The sequence below is a fragment of the Lolium perenne genome, chromosome 5 (genome assembly GCF_019359855.2).
Source record: "Lolium perenne isolate Kyuss_39 chromosome 5, Kyuss_2.0, whole genome shotgun sequence".
Classification (NCBI taxonomy): domain Eukaryota; kingdom Viridiplantae; phylum Streptophyta; class Magnoliopsida; order Poales; family Poaceae; genus Lolium; species Lolium perenne.
Genome location: NC_067248.2, coordinates 125953974 through 125973027, shown reverse-complemented (window position 1 = coordinate 125973027; position 19054 = coordinate 125953974). Strand labels below are relative to the sequence as shown.

The following is a 19054-nucleotide window of genomic DNA, read 5'->3' as shown; positions in this document are numbered from 1 at the left end:
AGCACAACTAGCATTTTTGGCAGCACAATATTAAGAACCGGATCTGCTTCCACTGTAACATCCAGAACAACTTTAATTTCTATTGCAACATCCAAAACCAGCTCATTATGTATTGTTTCATCACCACTAAACATGATATGCACACGTTTTCTTCTTCTACATCTACCAAGTTATGTTGCTGTTGCCTTTTAGGAGTGTAACGGCATTTTGGAGATCCAACTTGATGCCCAACTTCCTTGCAAAGCTTGCATATGTTTTTGTTCCCTTTTTGGTTTATCAATTTTTTCTCTTATTACTGCTTCCACATTTCTCAAGCCATGTCTTGCATATACTTTTTTTTTAGGCCAACCAACTTTTGTTTTTGTCAATAGAGGACACATGGAAAATTCAATTTCCACTTCAGGCCACTGAGACTGGTCTGTAAGTGGTGGAATTGGAGTTGCATATGCAGTTTTAATTTTGCTACTGAGTAATACTCATGCAAATATGTGTGCATATTTAACTTTTGTATAGAGGCTAAGAAAAGTTGGCATATTGCTACGGAGTAGTAATACTCATGCAAATATGAGTGCATATTTAACTTTGGTATAGAGGCTAAGAAAAGTATGACATACTTACATGGCTTCACAATTTGTTGCCACTCCAGGAGAGTGCATTTATGCAGGTTACTATAGTATAAAGTCAACTCATAAGCAAGATTCTCTCGGTGGATGAAGATGTAGAAAGACCCTCTGATTTCAATTTCAGGTTGCTACATTGTACAACCCACAAATGCACGAGCAAAGCCGTGTGGTGGATATATGCTCTTGTTGAGCAAGAGGAGATGCAAGATTCTAAATTGGTCCTACTATTTATTTTTTCATTTTTGAGGAGCACCTAGTTCTTCAGCCGCCGGAGCGGCGTCAGGACATATATATTGCATGCAACCATTTGATAAAGGTAGCGCGAGATATATAATTCAATACTATTGACGGTTTAACCGAAGAATAACATGTTGATGTATAGGTGCGGCATGCATCAATTTACAGGCAGAGCCTCCCTGTTTGCAAAAGAAAAAGAACACTTACATCGATACTTATCAGTCATCACAAACAAAAACTGCCGACTTCATGTGAAGTGGCAGGTCCGCACGTGACAAAAAAAAATTATGGGCCTGCTTGCACGCTCTGGAAATTTCTTGATACCGTTTTTAGGCAATTACTTTTCGTTTTGGTTGGGTATTAAAAACGAATTTAAAAGGTAATCCCGAGACAGTATTAACATAATACGTAGTAACAAATTTTTTTTTTTTGAACATTTTATATTAGACAAGCAAGCCGCCTCATTAAAAACCTTCCAGTCCCCTTCGGTACCCTGGAAGGAAAAGAGTGCGTCAAGAACTTGCTGTCCCCAATCAAAGTATGGTTACATCATCCACCAACTGTGGATACAAGAAAAAAGGCGGGCTCTCAAGCCAAAAATTACAATTTGGGTCCTCTACCGATCTAGCTATTTGATGAGCCGCTTTGTTTTCCTCCCTTGGACAGTGCGATATAGAAACTTCATTGAAGCCAACCATCATAGTCCTGCACTCATCCAAGTAGGCCACGCCAATAATCCTATTCTCCAAAGGGAACTTATAAGCATTGACCACTTCTAGGCAATCTGTCTCGACAATCAAATTGTTACAGCCAATGCGTTCAGCCAATCGTAACCCATCCCTTACCGCTTGAGCCTCTGCAGTAGTAACATCGATGACCCCATCACTTTCTACTCTGCAGGCTGCTAGAAACTGGCCTTGCGAATCTCTGATGATGCACCCCGTGGAGGCCCTCCTCGTCGCCTGATCAACTGCGGCGTCAGTATTTAATTTAACTTTACCTCCCGGGGGTTTAGTCCAGCCTTTTTTGATCGTCCCATTTCTGTTTACTCTTGCTCGGTTACAGTTTGCCACCATTGCCTTTATAGATAGCGCCATTCTGCTTGGAGATGGCGCTACACCTTTATGCCTCAATTCTCTGCGGCGCCACCAGATGAACCAGGCTGCCGTGGCAATCACTTCTCTCGTTTGAGCATCTCCAATTTGGTTAGCAGCTGGTTTCTTGGATCGGAGCAGCGTCTCTAGGATGACACTACCAGACCGGTCCTCTTCAGCTGCTGTTTGAATAATGTTCCACATACCCAGAGCCTCCCATGTTTCCTTTGCTCGATCACACTTAAAGATCATATGAGCAATGTCTTCCGCTCCCCATTCGCATACCGGGCATTGTCCAGATCCGCCAAGATGTTTATTTGCTAAAACGCACATACACGGTATGATCCCATGTAGAGCTCTCCAGGTAAATATTTTCACCTTGGCCGGTACTGTTAGCTTCCAACAAATATCCCAGACTGGATTTATCTCAGAATTCCCGGCTTCATCTCTTCTCCTCGCTCTACTTCCGTATTGGTGTTGCCATTCCATATGATATGCTGATTTTACCGAGAACATTCCGTTCTTTGTACCAAGCCAGGCTATAGAATCCTCCTCCGCCAGAGGTGACAGGGGGATAGCTTGAATTCTTCTTGCATCTATTGGGTAGAAGATGTCATGCAGCAGTTGCTCATCCCAAGATCCCGTACCTGGATCTATCAGATCTTCCACCTTATCAATGATAACATTGTTTCGCCTAGTAAGCACTCTTCCATTGGGGCTGTTTGGCAGCCATGGATCTTGCCATATATTAATATCCGAGCCAGTGCCAATTCTCCATATATAACCCCTCTTAAAAGTGTTCATGCCCGCCATCAAACTCTGCCAGGTGAAAGAAGCACCTTTCTTTAACTCGGCATGCAGTAGATCACCTGAAGGATAATATTTTGCTCGCAAAATTTGAGCACATAATGAATCAGGGGCTTCTACTAGTCTCCATATCTGTTTGGCCAGCATAGCCAAATTAAAGCAGTGTAGGTCGCGAAATCCCATACCTCCTTGTTTCTTTGGCGTACACATTTTCCACCATGAATACCAGTGCATCGCCTTCTTCCCATCCTTTTCACCCCACCAGTATCGAGCAATAGCAGCTGCAATGGCCTTGCAAATTCCTTTTGGCAATTTAAAAACAGACATAGCATATGATGGAATTGCTTGAGCCACTGCCTTCAGTAATATCTCTTTCCCTCCCATCGAGAGGTTTTTCATATTCCACCCACTGATGATTTTGCAAACTCGGTCCACCAAGTGTTGGAAGCAATCCGAACGATCAACTCCCACATGTGATGGAAGACCAAGATATTTTTCTGTTAACGCCTCCGCCTCAATATGAAGGGCTGTGCAAACAGCTAACTTGTTTTCTTCTCCTGTATTAGGGCTGAAATAAATACTTGACTTTGGATCACTCACCAATTGTCCAGAACTCGAACAATACAAGTCCAACACCCTCCGAATAGCTGCAGCATTAGGCGCATCCGCCTTCATTAGAATCAGTGAATCATCGGCAAATAAGAGGTGAGATACCGATGGTGCCCCGCGACACACTCTGACTCCTTGAATGCCACCGCTCTCTTCTTCATGTGTTAGCAAGCTTGAGAGACCCTCAGCACAAAGCAAAAACAGGTACGGCGAGAGTGGGTCTCCCTGCCGTAGCCCCCTTGTCGGAGTAAAGACCTCCGTCTCGTCCGAATTAAACCAAACACGATATTGGACGGTGGTAACGCAAGACATAATCAGATTTGTCCATTGCTCCACGAAGCCCAATCTGTTCATCATATCTCTCAGAAAACCCCACTCAACTCTGTCATATGCTTTATGCATATCTAACTTCACCGCACAAAAGCCATGCTTCCCTTCTCTTCTTCCCTTCAGAGCATGCACACATTCGTAAGCTACCAGGACGTTGTCAGTAATCAAACGACCCGGTACAAAAGCACTCTGACTTATACTGATGATATCGGGCAGGATAATCTTCAGCCTGTTAGCGAGCACCTTCGAGATTATCTTATATAGCACATTACAAAGACTGATTGGTCTAAACTGTGTAATCATCTCCGGGCTCTCCACTTTCGGAATAAGAATTATTGCCGTCTCATTCCACCCTACAGGAATTACACCTGTTTGCAAAGAAACCAAAACCTCATTAGTGATAGCACCGCCTATATAGGGCCAGAATTTTTTGAAAAAAATAGCATGCATTCCATCCGTCCCCGGTGCTTTGAAATCGCCTATTGCAAAAAGAGCCTTCTTCACTTCTTCCTCCGAGAAAGGAGCAACTAGTCTTTCATTCATCTCAGTAGTTACTCGAGGCTTTACCCTTTCAATCAAGTTCGGGTCAGTAGCCCCAACCTCCGAAGAAAATAACTGTGAGAAGTAGTCATGTATGATCGGTTTGATCATTGCATCCCCTTCTCTCCATTCACCATTCTCGTCTTTTAGCTTCACAATTAGTTTCTTTTTCTTTCTAGCTCTTGCATAGTTGTGAAAAAAGGCCGAATTTCGATCGCCATGAGTCAGCCAGTTAACTCTGCTGCGTTGCATCTTATAGATCTCCTCTTGCTCAAGGATCCTTTCTATTTCCTCCGTGAGTTCCTCTTGCCTTTTTGAATTTTCTTCCGTCAACTCCCCTTTGATCACATCTTCAAGCTTTCTCGCCAAGGCCCTTAACCTGGCTCTCGGTTTTTTCAAAACAGTACCATCCCAGGCGTGTAAAGCTTTCTGTACTGAAGCAACTGCACTGGCTACATCACCGCCATTCTCGGCCCAGTTCTTTTTGGCTGCGGCTTGTGCAGAAACAGCTTAAGCTCAGCTGCTCCAGGGAAACTGCAGTGAAAAATAAGCCTCAGAGAAACTGCAGTCGAGTTCTTTTCAGCTTATATTGTCTGAGCTTATTTTATCAGTCTGTAAGATAAAAAGTCTGTAATACCCCTAGAACGTAATAGTGTGATATATAAATTATACTATGTACTTCTGTAATGAGTTCACCATTTACACAAGCAGAAAAATAATTTACGGACATCATGAAATAGGAAATATTTCAATAAAATATATTGTCGTACTTGTGATGCATGTCAACTAGAAGCAAGTTTATCAAATTATTACAAGTTTCCTAATAAAAGCCATCACGTAACGTATCCATCGTAACAACTAATATTCAAGGTACAAGACTCTGAGCAATAGCATCACGTATTCACGTATCGCGTCCATCGTACCTTCATCTGCGGGTGCAACACTTGGATGAGAAGCACTCTCAACATGAACGTATCCATCACTGTCAAACGTGTCGAAATGCTGATCACGCAGATTGCTTTCACGAATGTAGTTATGGAGGCACATGCATGCAGCTATGATCATCGTTTGTGCCTCTGTCTTGTACCGTGTTATGCCTAAGAGAATTCGCCACTTCATCTTGAGAACACCAAATGCTCTTTCGACGACGTTGCGTAGAGAGGAATGTCGATGGTTGAAGGTCTCCTCTCTCCCTCGTGGAGGTGCCTGTTGGAACTCAGGTACATGGTACCGTTGTTGTTTGTATGGTGCTAGATACCCAACTCGATTTGGATATCCGGAGTCAACGAGATAGTATTTATCTGTAGTGATAGAAAAAAAGAACATTAATTAGAGATTAGTAATTTAACAATAGTACTACACACTTGTGTAAAATTAATCCATCCACGGTAAGTACCTTCAGGAGGGTGTGGATAATTGACATATTCAACCCTAGCGTCAGACCATACACGTGTGTCATGAACAGATCCAGGCCATCCCGTAACAACAAAAGTGAACCTCATATCAAAATCACATATTGCCATGACATTTTGACTTGTAACACCTTTCCTGTTGCGGTATTTAGGCTGATCTTCTTCTGGAACAATACAAGGAATATGTGTTCCATCTATAGCCCCGATGGCATTCTTGAAATGAGGCCAAAATTTGCGTCCCTTCAGTTTAGGATGAACTTGGGTGAAAGTTGGATCGTTGGGTCTGATATAATCACCAGCCATACGATATACACAACCCAAAACCTCATGAAACTTTTTATTAATGGTAGACCGACTATGTTCAAGTCGGTCAGAAACATTATCAGTGCTCTGGCATGACCCCAAAGTCCATAAAAACTGAGCTAATGCTTCTTTGCTTGACATGTTGCAAGTTGACTTCAAACCATATTTGTCAACCAACAAGTCATGTAATGGGTAAAACACTGACCTCCGCATCCTGAACATAGAGTAGAACCTTCGTCCATCTTTTTCTTTATCTTCAACCCATTGGAGCCCTGTCATCACTGGTAATCTTCTTGGTGCATATGGAACATTGAAGATGACATCCCATTGCAATCATGCACATCTCAAATTCTTCATCTTCTTCATCGTACGACATATCCATCTGTGACATGACCAACACACGAACCATAACATTAAAATATGGTCCATAATAACACAAGCTGAGAGCAAATCATAGGTTCAAAACAGCACAAAATGAGAGAAAATAATAGGTTCACGACATAAACAACTTGATAGAAAATGATAGGTTCACCAAGTTACAAGTTGAGTGGAAATAATAGTTTCAAGCCAATACAGCTAATATGGTTCAAAGCAAATAACATAAAAAATTCCTTTCTACTTATTTTTCATAAACATCTCCCATGTCCTCTTGATCCATCCAAGTATCGTACTAGGCTCCGCGTCCTCGAAACAAGAACAGCCGAATGCATCACGATATTCTTTTTTTATGAACATCTGTGAAGCATAGAAATGCTCATCACTTCCAGGCAAACCTCCAGCTTTGACCACCATGGTCATCATCTCTTTGAACTCTACTTTTACTGGATCAACAGTCACTATAGGTTCAGACGGCACAGAATTCCTTTTCTCTTCCCTCTTGGCAAACAAATCTACCATACGTGTGAATGCCGTTTTCTCTTCATCAACCTTTGCCACCTTTTGAACTAATGTTGGGCTAGGTGAATAAGGACATGCTCTCTTCTTTCCACCTTTACCCAGAACCTGGGTAGGTGTAACTTCTTCACATCCAGAGTCGTCATCATTCAGAATATTAATATGAGAGGTCTCAACTTGAGATGATGGAATTGGCACCCTCGCATATTCATTTGTAACACTATGTTGCTCAAAAATCTCCCTCATCTTATCCTCATCCGCTAGTGGAGCATACCGAAATTTGCTTGCCTCTGCACATCTCTGCAATAACATATCAAAGTAGTACATGAGTATTGCATCTAAAGAAGAAAAGAAAATCTTTAAAGATATGTATAGATGCCAGTACCTTTATCTCATTTTCCCACCAATCGTCGCTAGCTGCAATGCTATTAGTTATGGGATCTCTTCCTAGGCCCGATGCATGTTGATTCAATGACTTCCAACAATTATAGTCCTTTTTGAGTGCCTCCCATCTATTCCTGAATTGTTTGCGCTCATAATTTCTAGATGTTCGCGTATTGAACTTTCTAACCAAATTTGCATACCCAATTGCGTTCAAACAACTTTGGCCAGGTTGACGGTTTTTTGCTTGCACTTCTTCAATACACACATCAAGAAAAATACTATGGGCGACAGGATCCCATGTTGCTTTCACTGCTTTCCCCTTTTCCATCTATGACATGTGTTATAAAATCAATGTCAAAATGGCCCACTGTTTTTAATACAATTTTCAATAGCACGTATATAAATCTCAGAATTTTTCATGTTGCTGAAGTACTACAGAGCACATACAAAAGCGATCATGTTGCAGAAGTACTACGACCAAACTCAATCATCTACGATTATACAACCTATTACACTATACGTACATCATCTACAGAAGAGGATAAGAATCATACCTTGATTCTATCGGGTATCCTGGGTGTGAGATCGGAGAGTTCGAGGCTGCTGTAAGGGCAGGGATGGTGGGAGGTCAACGCTGCTCGTTCAGGAAGGCGGCGCTGGCGCGATCTTGGTCGGGGACGGCGGCGCTGGCTCGAGGCGTGACGTGCAGCACTGGCTTGAGTTCGTGCGAGGCGCGGTACGCCGGCGCTCGAGCTTCTCCACCGGAGGTCGTCGAGATCGGAGGCGGCGGCTGTTTTGTGGCTGGGAAACCCTCACGAACGAGTCGGGAGACTCGGGTGGACTCACGCTAGAAAAAATAACGTTTCATATCAGGAGAAATAGAGGATGCGGGAGGGCTTTCTCAACGTAATAACGATTCAGTTTAGGGGTAGGTGGGGTATAACGAAATTTGCATAATTGGGGAAGCTCGGCAAGCTGCGGGAAGCTGCCCTTCCGTGGCTTCCCCCAACTACACAGAAAATGATGGTGGCTGAAAAGCTAAGCCCAACTAAAAATTTGAGTTCTTTTCGGCTGGAGCTTAATTTCGCAGTTAAGCTGGTTAATAAGCTCAAAAGAACTGGGCCTCATTTAAGCTTGCATCCCACGCTGCCTGTACTACCTCACCAACGCCCTCTTCCTTCAGCCATTTACCTTCAAATCTTTTCCTTCTCACTTTCCTAGACATCGCAGTCGCTTTGTAATACTCAGTATCTAGCAAGATCGGTCGGTGATCCGATCTTAACCCCTCCTGATTGGACAAACATGCATAGGGAAAGAGCAGAGCCCATGTTTCATTACTGCATGCGCGATCAAGTCTCTCTCTCATACCAGATGCACGTCTACTTCTCTTCCTTCTCCACGTGAAAGTATCCCCTATGTACCCAAGATCCTCTAAACCACAATCGGATAGGGCATTCCGAAAGGCTTGCATATACTGCATGGGTCTCGGGTTGCCGCCCTCCTTCTCATGACTATATAGGATCTCGTTCCAATCTCCAATCACTAACCATCTCATCTCTATCATCCCATGAAGCTCCCTTAGTCGCTCCCAGGTTTTATACTTGTTTTCCCAAGACGGCTCACCATAAATGCCTGTTAGCCTCCAGCTAGCCGCATCGTCGTCACCATCTACTAGGACATCTATATAATTGGTATGGATATTAATTTCCTGTAGCTTCACCTCATTCTTCCAAAGCATAACCAGGCCCCCACTTCGGCCGTCACTCTCCGCAACTATGAGTTCATCCATATACGTTTGAACTCGTAAGCGTTCTGCTCCCTCCTTATTCAGATGAGTCTCCGAAAGAAACATCACCTGGGGGTTATTTCGCTCCTGAATTTCTCGGAGCGCCTGAACTGCCGCAGCACTCCCCAAACCGCGGCAGTTCAAAGATAGGATTCTCATTGGGACTGGCGGCACCCCTCGAGGGAGCCCGCCAAATTTCCCGATTTATTGTTGTTTTCAGCTCCGCCCTTTTTAGCTCTCTTGTTACCTTTACTATCAACCGACGAGGAGCTGTTCTCATCGGTCTCTTCTGGCATGACATCATCTGTTGGGTTAGCCACCACTAGTTGACCATTAACCACCGCAGCTTCACTATCTTCGTCAAAGTTCAGTCTCTTCCGACCGTTTAAGCTCTGGTCCGTCATAACAATATCTCTAGTTTTTATTGGGCTTGTACCAGTATCCTTAAGCTCATCAGTATCATCTTCCTCAACCTCCTGAGGGTTACCCCTTCCACCCCTGCCGAGGCCACCACGTCCCATCCTTCCTCCACCGCGGTTTCTGTTAAAAGCATTGCCATTATTGGTACGAGGCAGGTTATCAGCATATAACCACTCCTTGTACTTCAGATCTTTCTCTTCATATACTCCCCTACCACACTCCTTATACCCATGTCCAAGACGTCCACATGCTTGACAAAAGAAGGCCAGTTTTTCATAGCGGACCACAAACAACTGCCTCTGGTTATTTCTAATAAGCGATACCACCCGGATTAGGGGGTTTCGTACATCATATTTCACCCTTACTCTAACATAATTTCCTCTTATTCCATCAGTTTTAACCGCAATGACTTTCAGGCCAGCACGCTCCACTAATTGGGTAATAATTTTCCGCTTGCAGAACCCCTCTGGTAGTGCATGGATTTGAATCCAAATTGGCATTAAAGCTAGCTCTATATCTTCAGCTCTTGAGAAGCCATCATATGGTTCAATCAACACTGCCCAATTGCGGAATAGCCAAGGACCATACTCCACAATCCGCTCCCAATCTCCCAGACACGAGGCCTGTAGAGTAAATAGATTTTCGCCAATCGATCTGAATTTCACGGGTTGCGCTGTATTCCATGCTGCCCTCATCTCTCCGAAGAACGCCGCATGGCTAAACGACTTCTCAGTTTGCACTTTTGCAACTGCCATCCATTGAACACTCTCCTTAATTTCCTGATCATCTTCGTCCACAATCAAGTCGTTGAATTCATCATCTTGCAGGTCTAGTTGTTCTAGCATCACATCAATACTCACCGGATCCTTGCCCTTCATCCTGGATCTATCTCCACTTGTCGCCGATCTTGCATCCATCTCTGAACCCTTCCGATCTACACCAAGGCCGATCCGTCGGAACCCTAAAACCCCAGCCCAGAGCCCCCACACCAAGGCCGGGTAGGAGAGCGAGTCTCCCCCTTAGTCAGCCCGAGCGCAGGAGTGTCCGAGAGGGGTACAGGTTCTGGCGAGGACGAGCAGTCGGGGTCGGATTGGAACTCGCCGGCGGGATCGCCGCCAGGAGGATAAAACCCTAGCGTGCTAGGGGAAAAACTATTTACGCACAGCTCTACGATCGACTTTTTTGGTCGTAGACACCCTAATACGTAGTAACAAATAGCTTTGCCTTAGAACTCAGACATCGGCTAAAGCGCATGATGCTGGCTTCCTGTTGCAGGCTAGCTCGACTACTCGAGTGCTGCAACTTGCATGGACAGTCGTCACGAACAGGAACAGCCCCGTGGATGTGAACAAGTGGTGGAGCACCTCAAAACATTATTAACCTGCAGGATTCAGGGGTGAAAGGATAACTGAAGCACACATTTGGCTGCAACAAAGGTGCTGCAGGATTCAGCAGTAAAAGAATAACTGGAGCACACATTTGACTGCAGCAATGGTGATGATGTTGCCGGTCTATTCCACCCTAACAGACGGGTCCCATTGACAGTTACAGACGGGTCCCAGCCCAAACTCTGGTCATCTAGATTGTGAAACAACTGAGGTCCTGATTTCAGCAGAACCGACCCCCGCGTCCCTCCTCTGGCGGCTCGGGGGAGAAACCCTAGCGCCGCCGCCTAGGCCCTCCCTCTCCCTCCCCCGCATCGCCGCCGCCGGAGGGGGCGCCAACGAAGCCGCGCGCGCCTCAAGGATGGTGGCAGCAGGGCGGTCTCTTTCTCCGCCTCTTCGTCTTACCCTCGCGTTCCCCGGCGCGGGGGCGCTGCGGGTGGCAGCGATGGCTACGAGCGGGCTTGCGGCGGTCCGGCGGAGCTGCATCGGGCGGCCGCGATGGCGGCGGTGCTTCAGGAGGCCGTGGCGGTGGCGCAGATTCGGGAGCTGCGGCAGCGGTGCTGCATCGGGCGGTGGCGGTGGCGCTGCATCGGGAGCTGTGGCAGCGGCACTGCATCGGGAGGCCGCAGCGGCGGGTCTGCATCGGGAGGCCGTGGCGGTGGCGCCGCATCGGGAGCAGCGTGGGCGGAGGAGCCAGCCGGTGGCCATGGCGGCGGTGCTGCTTCTGGTGGCTGCGGCGATGGTCTGGGCATGTCGGGCCAGTTGGCTGTGCGGTGGCGGCTTCGGATGGTGCAGGGTGCTCACGTCTGCGGACTTCGGCGGTCGTCCTCGAGCCCCGTGTCGGTGTTGTCGGCGTCCCCCTCTATGTGGCGTTCCGGCGGCGCCCACGGTGATCTTCGGCGGTTCTCCGTTGGCTTCGGGCTGTGTTGCCCTCTGCGCGTCGACGGCTACGGGTTGGCCATGAGGTTGCTCAACGGTTGCAGATGGTGGTTTGTGCTGGTCCTTGTTGGCGGGTGCGAGGTCTTGGAACTCTTCGCTGAGCGAAAGCTCTGTCTTGGCGGCCGGCCGGGACCGACGACGGTGATGCATGTGGGCGCCGCATACTTCTTGAAGGCGTCGTCGAAGCGGGTGTTTCTTGTTCTCCACAAAACAAAATGAGTATGCGGGTTCAAAAAACTAACTCATGAGATTATATAGCAAAAAACAAAATACTAAATCGTAAAATTTCGTCTTTAGACACTCATGAGATTATATAGATGTACACATATGGGGACAGACTTGAAGTACAAGATGATCTATACTTTTAGTATCCTAACTCGTGTCATATATGTAGTCCAACAAGTACTAACACGCGGATTGTTGTGCGGACGTAGTAGCGATGGTGATAGGGATGGTCATGGTTCTTCACTGCAAGCATTGGTGCTGCAACACACGCCTAATATGGCGAGTAGAAGCTCCCGTTTAGGATGCATCTCATGGACTCTAGGTGAGAAAGAGTCTTACAACGATTGTATTATTACCAATCAATATTCATTTTGCAAGCAGATAGTGAGAAAAAGAAATATCGACTCACTAAATGAAATATTGTTTGTTGCCCTAAAGATCAAGGACAACTCGGGATTCATGACCTTGTGGTCAAGAATAGAGAGCTCCTAGCTAAATAACCCATCAAGCTTGAAACTGGAGATGGGGTGTGGCAAATCATCCTAAAGAGGAAGTAGTAGGCCCATGTGCATTGTCTCGGGTTTATTGGAAATCCGAAGACTCGCACTTCTGGGCTCGTCTAATGGCAACGAAGAAATACTTCTTCCCATACGGCTCGTTCTCAATTAATGATGGCTCTAAGATAGTATTCTAAGAGGATGCATGGCTAGACAATGTTACACTCTGAGAACAATATCCCGCCTTATACAAAATTGTGTGGCTCAAAAGAGATGCATTAGCTAAGGTGATGAAATCTTCACCACCAAATCTGATAGAAGAGATATTGTTGGTCCTAGGCTAGCATCATGAAATGCTTTGCTACAGCGTCTGGCTTTTGATCTAGTTCACGTGTAAGGGACCAACAAATTTCGGTGGAATCTACAAGAGAGTGCCAATTTCTCAGTAGATTCAGTGTATTGAGATTTGTCCCAACATGATGTGCCGGTTGATAATAACAAAAAATGGAAAATTGAAGATTCCATTAAAGACTAAGGTTTTTGTGCGGCATCTTCGTAGAGGCGTAATCCCCACCAAAGACACCCTTGCAGAACACAATTGGCATGAGAGTAAAAAAATGCGTCTTCTGTCACCATGATGAGACCATGAAACGCTAATTCTTCCCGTACAAGTTTGCTAGATTTATATGGTCAATCATCCAAATAGATTTTACCTTATACCCACCACATAGTGTTGCCAATCTTTTTGGCAATTTGCTAAATGAAGTGGGTCATAGGTTTAAAATACTTATTGGTGTGGGAACGCTTATGATTATTTGATCGATTTGGCTATGCAGAAATGGCAACGACAAAAAATTATACTCACATGCATGTTATATACCGATGCACCAATTTGTTGCGTTCATTGTCGTATGTACACCTCGTGGAGAACCGCGACATGTGTTCACGGAGGTGTCTACATAGTTGGATGACACGGCGAAGATTATTTTTATCTAACATGGATGAAAACATAATCTACGAGTTGGACATCCATCACCATAGAAACCTATATAGTTTTTGAGATGATTGCTTGTATTGTACCTTTTTTCTTTATACATTGGTTAAGGTAGATTTTAAGCTTTGTACTGTGTCTTTGTATTGTTCTTTATACATTGGTTATAATGGATTTTGAGCGGCTATGTGCATCTCAGTAATGAAGCGGCCGAGGGTAATGCTCAAAACTTTTAAATAATAAAATGACCTTTACGAGAAAAACTAGCTGCATGTTAGTAAAGTACTTTTTTCGTGAATTAGTAAAGTACATGTTGTAACATGGTGCAGGGCAGTTGACAAACTTGAAACTATCCCTCCAAATTTGGAACTTAGCGCTTCTGCTCCGGTGCTCCCCCCCTGGGAAAAGTCTGGACACGCCAAACACATGGACGGCTGAGATCTTCTGGTACCTCTTCGGCAGCGGGGGTAAAATCGTAATTTCGCTATGCGTAGACCGTCCGTAGAGCCCTGTACAAGCCCATATGGCTCGTGCACGTCGTTCTGTACGTATCTACAGCGTGCCTACAGCACGTGCGTACGAGCGTGCGTGTACCGAAATAGAAACCCATATAAAAAGCCAACGTTTCCTTCTCCGCCTCCCTCGCCCCACCATTCCCCCCCAAATCAGGTACGGAGAAAACCCTCTCCTCCTCCCTCGGCCACTTCGTCTTCTCCACTCCCTCTCCCACCTCCAGTTCTCTTCTTTAATCCCTTCTTCTCCGCGCATTTCCGTCGAATCGGAGGCCGATGGAGGGTAGCAGCTCCACCGCGAGGGCGGCCGCCGCAGCCTTGGTCAAGAACACCGGCGTGGCGGAGGCAGATGTGGTGCCGGGTGGATGGAGCCGTCGTGGTGCGGCCGCGTCGGGCGGAGGCTTGGTGCTGACGGCGGCGGATGAGCAGGAGCACGGATTCGTGCCGGATCTGAACGTGCAGCCAACGGTGGAAGACCCTCTGGTATGTGCTATCCTCTCAACACCTCAGCTTATTTGCCCTTATTTGATGGTGATTAGGGTTAGATGAAACCGAAGAATAGACGAATCATATGATTTGTGATTAGGGCTTAATGTGGACCAAATGGATCTAGCAGACTGTCCTGTGGTTTGTGTATGTTGGCAAGGGGTTTTTTAATCTGGTTTGACATCCGTGTGCATTCGTAGTTAAGGGGGGTTTTATTGTCATGTGACCCCAACTTATATACCGTGTGCACAATTTATCTGGTTTGATTACTGTGTGCACAATTTATTTGTTAGTAGTAGCATCAATTGTTTGCTACAGAGCTTCATTAGTATGTTTTTATTACATGATTGCATAATTACTTTAGGGATTCACATTGATTTGTAAATCTATGGTAATGCTGTTGTGCTCCAGGAGTGTTATCTTGCTATGATGGCAACAACATTAACATAATAATTTGTTCCCTGCTATGGGAAAATATGTAGTTACTATAATTGTACATCACCACAGTGTGAATAATAGCATGTGTACCTATTATTTGAAATGGTATGATTTGGCAGGACCTCCACTTCTGGGTGTTAGAAGCTAAAAACCCCTAAATGCTGCTTACTTAACATCTTATGGTGATAATTATTGCTTATTAAATTTATGGTACTGCTGCTCCAGGGGCATTCCCATTTGTGCATAAGATATTTCCTTTTTCAGAATGTGTTGTAATCTATTAATTCCACCTGTATTAAACATGCTTTATGTAGTAATATTTAACATGCGTTGTATAGTAAGGTATAGTTGTCATGTTTTGAAAGTACAGTTGTAAATTAGAATGTGCTACATTTCTTTGAAGCACCTATAATGTAGTAATGATTGCAATAGAATCTTGACTCTATTTCCTCTATGAAATTTCTTATTAAGAGCAACATTATGGTAAGGTGAAACATAATATTGACTATGATTACTCTATGATATTAAGATCAGTATTAATGATAGGTTGACAGAATTATGTTTCACCTTAACATAGTAGGAGAAATATAATGTTACTGGCTTGTTATTGTAATGATTGCAATAAGGATTTTTAGTATATGTGTTATGCTGCTATGATTGCAATTTAGATTGACATAATAATCTGTATATATTCCATCAGCTTGGTGAGACCTCCTCTGTCCGCAAGAGGAAGTTTGAGGAGTTTGATGACTCGGAGGACTCTGGCCACTCCTACATTTCCTGCGAGGTCGAGTCCGGGGACGCCGTGTCGGTAAGATAGCATTCTCAATATTGATTGTGCATGGTTGACAAGTTTATTGAACTCATTGTTGTACAATAGTTGTGACATATGATTGTGACATTGTTGTTTTGCAGTACAACTCAGATGCTTCATCTGATAATGAAGTCAGCAAGTACAATGTGCTGTCATATGAGAATAAGGTGGAGGAGAAGATCTAGGCTGAGGGAATCAGTGCTTACATGAAACCTGATGGGAGGTACTACTGCAAGTTCCATCCCTCCAAGCAGGTTCCTAGGGATGGTATGCGTGAAGGACTTGTTAGCCATGTGAAGGGTGTGCACCCGAAGGATCTCCGCGACAAGGCGAACCATGCTGCCCTGAGGAAAGTACTGGAGTACTATGGTCAGGATTGACTGAATGTCTGAAAAAGTTAGTGAAGAAGTACATCATCAGTAGTTATGATGATGTTAAGTAATGTATGTTATTAAGAACTGCTAGTTTATGTGTGCACCTTCTGTTATGGTGCGGTAACTATGTATGGACTTGCTAGGCATGTGAGCTTTAGCTATGGTAGCTATGTATGCACTGTACCAGTGTGCTAGATGGTATGTAGCACACTGTGTTTGCTTTTGCTGGTTCTTCACTTTGTTATAAGATAAGTGAAGTTATGGGTGGCTACAAAGTATTGTCAGCCTTTTTATCTACCATGCATGTTGTGTTGGAAAAATGGTAGTCCATAAATATTATCTTGTTTGCAAGGAAATGGTAATTCTAAAATTTTGCTTGTTTGGAAATTTGATAGTTTAGTAATATTGACTTATGTACCAATTTGATCTCTATCATAATGTTTTCAATAGTTTAAAAAACATAGTAGATAAGTTACATGAATGAATAGCAAGCCGCTATGTGATGAGAATAGCAACCACCAATGTCATGAGAATAAAACAGAGTAGCAATTTCATATGTTATTTGTATCTGATATTTCATATGTGAATTTAAAAATCGAATTTGTAAAAAGTTCATATACAGAAAATGTACAAAAGATGCATTGAAGGTTGGCAGATCAACCCAACCTTGTATGTTTTCATTAATTTGTTTTAGAATTGTCCTTTATCAAAATATATACATGAAAGTATAGTGATTGAAATAAAATTATAAACTTTTTTTAAAATGTTTTTTCAATAATACTTTATATTACATGCATGGGAGCATACAAAAAATAGGATGAACTAGAGATGGTCGAAAAAAATCATTTGCTCTACGACGGACTGTTAGGTCTAACATTTAGCCCCATTTTTAAAGCAAGTGATTTTTCGACCTCCTCCAAATCACCTCAAATTTTTATCACATTGTATGTAACACAAGAAAACATGGAATGTGACGATTTTTTTCATTTTGAATATTTTTTAATTACTAATGGATGCTCCTGGGTTGGGAGGTGCCGATACAAGGGTTTTAGGGATAAAATGGGTCTACCATGGCCTAAAACATACCCAACCACCTTGGATGGGGCCAATATTTGGCACACTTGTGCATTGTGGTGTGCCCCACCCTTTTTGCATTGCTTTTTCTAGGTTGGTTTTTACATTCATGGTGATCCCATGGTTGGGAGGTGCCGATACAAGGGTTTTAAGGTCAAAATGGGTCTACCCTGGCCTAAAACATACCCAACCACCTTGGATGGGGCCAATATTTGGCACACTTGTGCATTGTGGTGTGCCCCACCCTTTTGCATTGCTCTTTCTAGGTTGGTTTTTACATTCATGGTGATCCCATGGTTGGGAGGTGCCGATACAAGGGTTTTAGGGTCAAAATGGGTCTACCCTGGCCTAAAACATACCCAACCACCTTGGATGGGGCCAATATTTGGCACACTTGTGCATTGTGGTGTGCCCCACCCTTTTTGCATTGCTTTTTCTAGGTTGGTTTTTACATTCAAGGTGATCCCATGGTTGGGAGGTGCCGATACAAGGGTTTTAGGGTCAAAATGGGTCTACCCTGGCCTAAAACATACCCAACCACCTTGGATGGGGCCAATATTTGGCACACTTGTGCATGGTGGTGTGTCCCACCCTTCTTGCATTGCTTTTTCTAGGTTGGTTTTTACATTCATGGTGATCCCATGGTTGGGAGGTGCCGATACAAGGGTTTTAGGGTCAAAATGGGTCTACCCTGGCCTAAAACATACCCAACCACCTTGGATGGGGCCAATATTTGGCACACTTGTGCATTGTGGTGTGCCCCACCCTTTTTGCATTGCTTTTTCTAGGTTGGTTTTTACATTCAAGGTGATCCCATGGTTTGGAGGTGCCGATACAAGGGTTTTAGGGTTAAAATGGGTCTACCCTGGCCTAAAACATATCCAACCACCTTGGATGGGGCCAATATTTTGCACACTTTTCCATGGTGGTGTTCCCCACCCTTCTTGCATTGCTTTTTCTAGGTTGGTTTTTACATTCATGGTGATCCCATGGTTGGGAGGTGCCGATACAAGGGTTTTAGGGTCAAAATGGGTCTACCCTGGCCTAAAACATACCCAACCACCTTGGATGGGACCAATATTTGGCACACTTGTGCATTGTGGTGTGCCCCACCCTTTTTGCATTGCTTTTTCTAGGTTGGTTTTTACATTCAAGGTGATCCCATGGTTGGGAGGTGCCGATACAAGGGTTTTTGGGTCAAAATGGGTCTACCCTGGCCTAAAACATATCCAACCACCTTGGATGGGGCCAATATTTTGCACACTTGTCAATGGTGGTGTGCCCCACCCTTCTTGCATTGCTTTTTTCTAGGTTGGTTTTTACATTCATGGTGATCCCATGGTTGGGAGGTGCCGATACAAGGGTTTTAGGGTCAAAATGGGTTTACCCTGGCCTAAAACATACCCAACCACCTTGGATGGGGCCAATATTTGGCACACTTGTGCATTGTGGTGTGCCCCACCCTTCTTGTATTGCTTTTTCTAGGTTGTTTTTTACATTCATGGTGATCCCATGGTTGGGAGGTGCCGATACAAGGGTTTTAGGGTCAAAATGGGTCTACCCTGGCCTAAAACATACCCAACCACCTTGGATGGGGCCAATATTTGGCACACGTGTGCATGGTGGTGTGCCCCACCCTTCTTGCATTGCTTTTTCTAGTTTGGTTTTTACATTCATGGTGATCCCATGGTTGGGAGGTGCCGATACAAGGGTTTTTGGGTCAAAATGGGTATACCCTGGCCTAAAACATACCCAACCACCTTGGATGGGGCCAATATTTGGCACACTTGTCCATGGTGGTGTGCCCCACCCTTCTTGCATTGTTTTTTCTAGGTTGGTTTTTACATTCATGGTGATCCCATGATTGGGAGGTGCCGATA

At 44.4% G+C, this 19054-nt stretch overlaps 1 protein-coding gene across 1 annotated transcript; it reads right to left on the bottom strand.

The window, feature by feature from the left end:
* Positions 1–6451: 6451 nt before the first annotated feature.
* LOC127304800 (uncharacterized) lies at positions 6452–8085 on the bottom strand. Its single transcript, XM_051335384.1, has 3 exons — positions 7788–8085; positions 7235–7561; positions 6452–7149 (listed from the first exon to the last, which is right to left on the bottom strand). Exons 2-3 carry the CDS (start codon positions 7559–7561, stop codon positions 6571–6573), a joined length of 906 nt encoding a protein of 301 aa, XP_051191344.1. The 5' UTR covers positions 7788–8085; the 3' UTR covers positions 6452–6570.
* Between the last annotated feature and the right edge of the window lie 10969 nt (positions 8086–19054).

Excerpts from the sequence above, each read along its gene's own strand:
- LOC127304800 (XM_051335384.1), bottom strand. The coding sequence starts at position 7,561 with ATGGAAAAGGGGAAAGCAGTGAAAGCAACATGGGATCCTGTCGCCCAT. Across the intron at positions 7,150-7,234 it reads GGTGGGAAAATGAGATAAAG|AGATGTGCAGAGGCAAGCAA; the intron begins GTACTGGCATCT and ends ATGTTATTGCAG.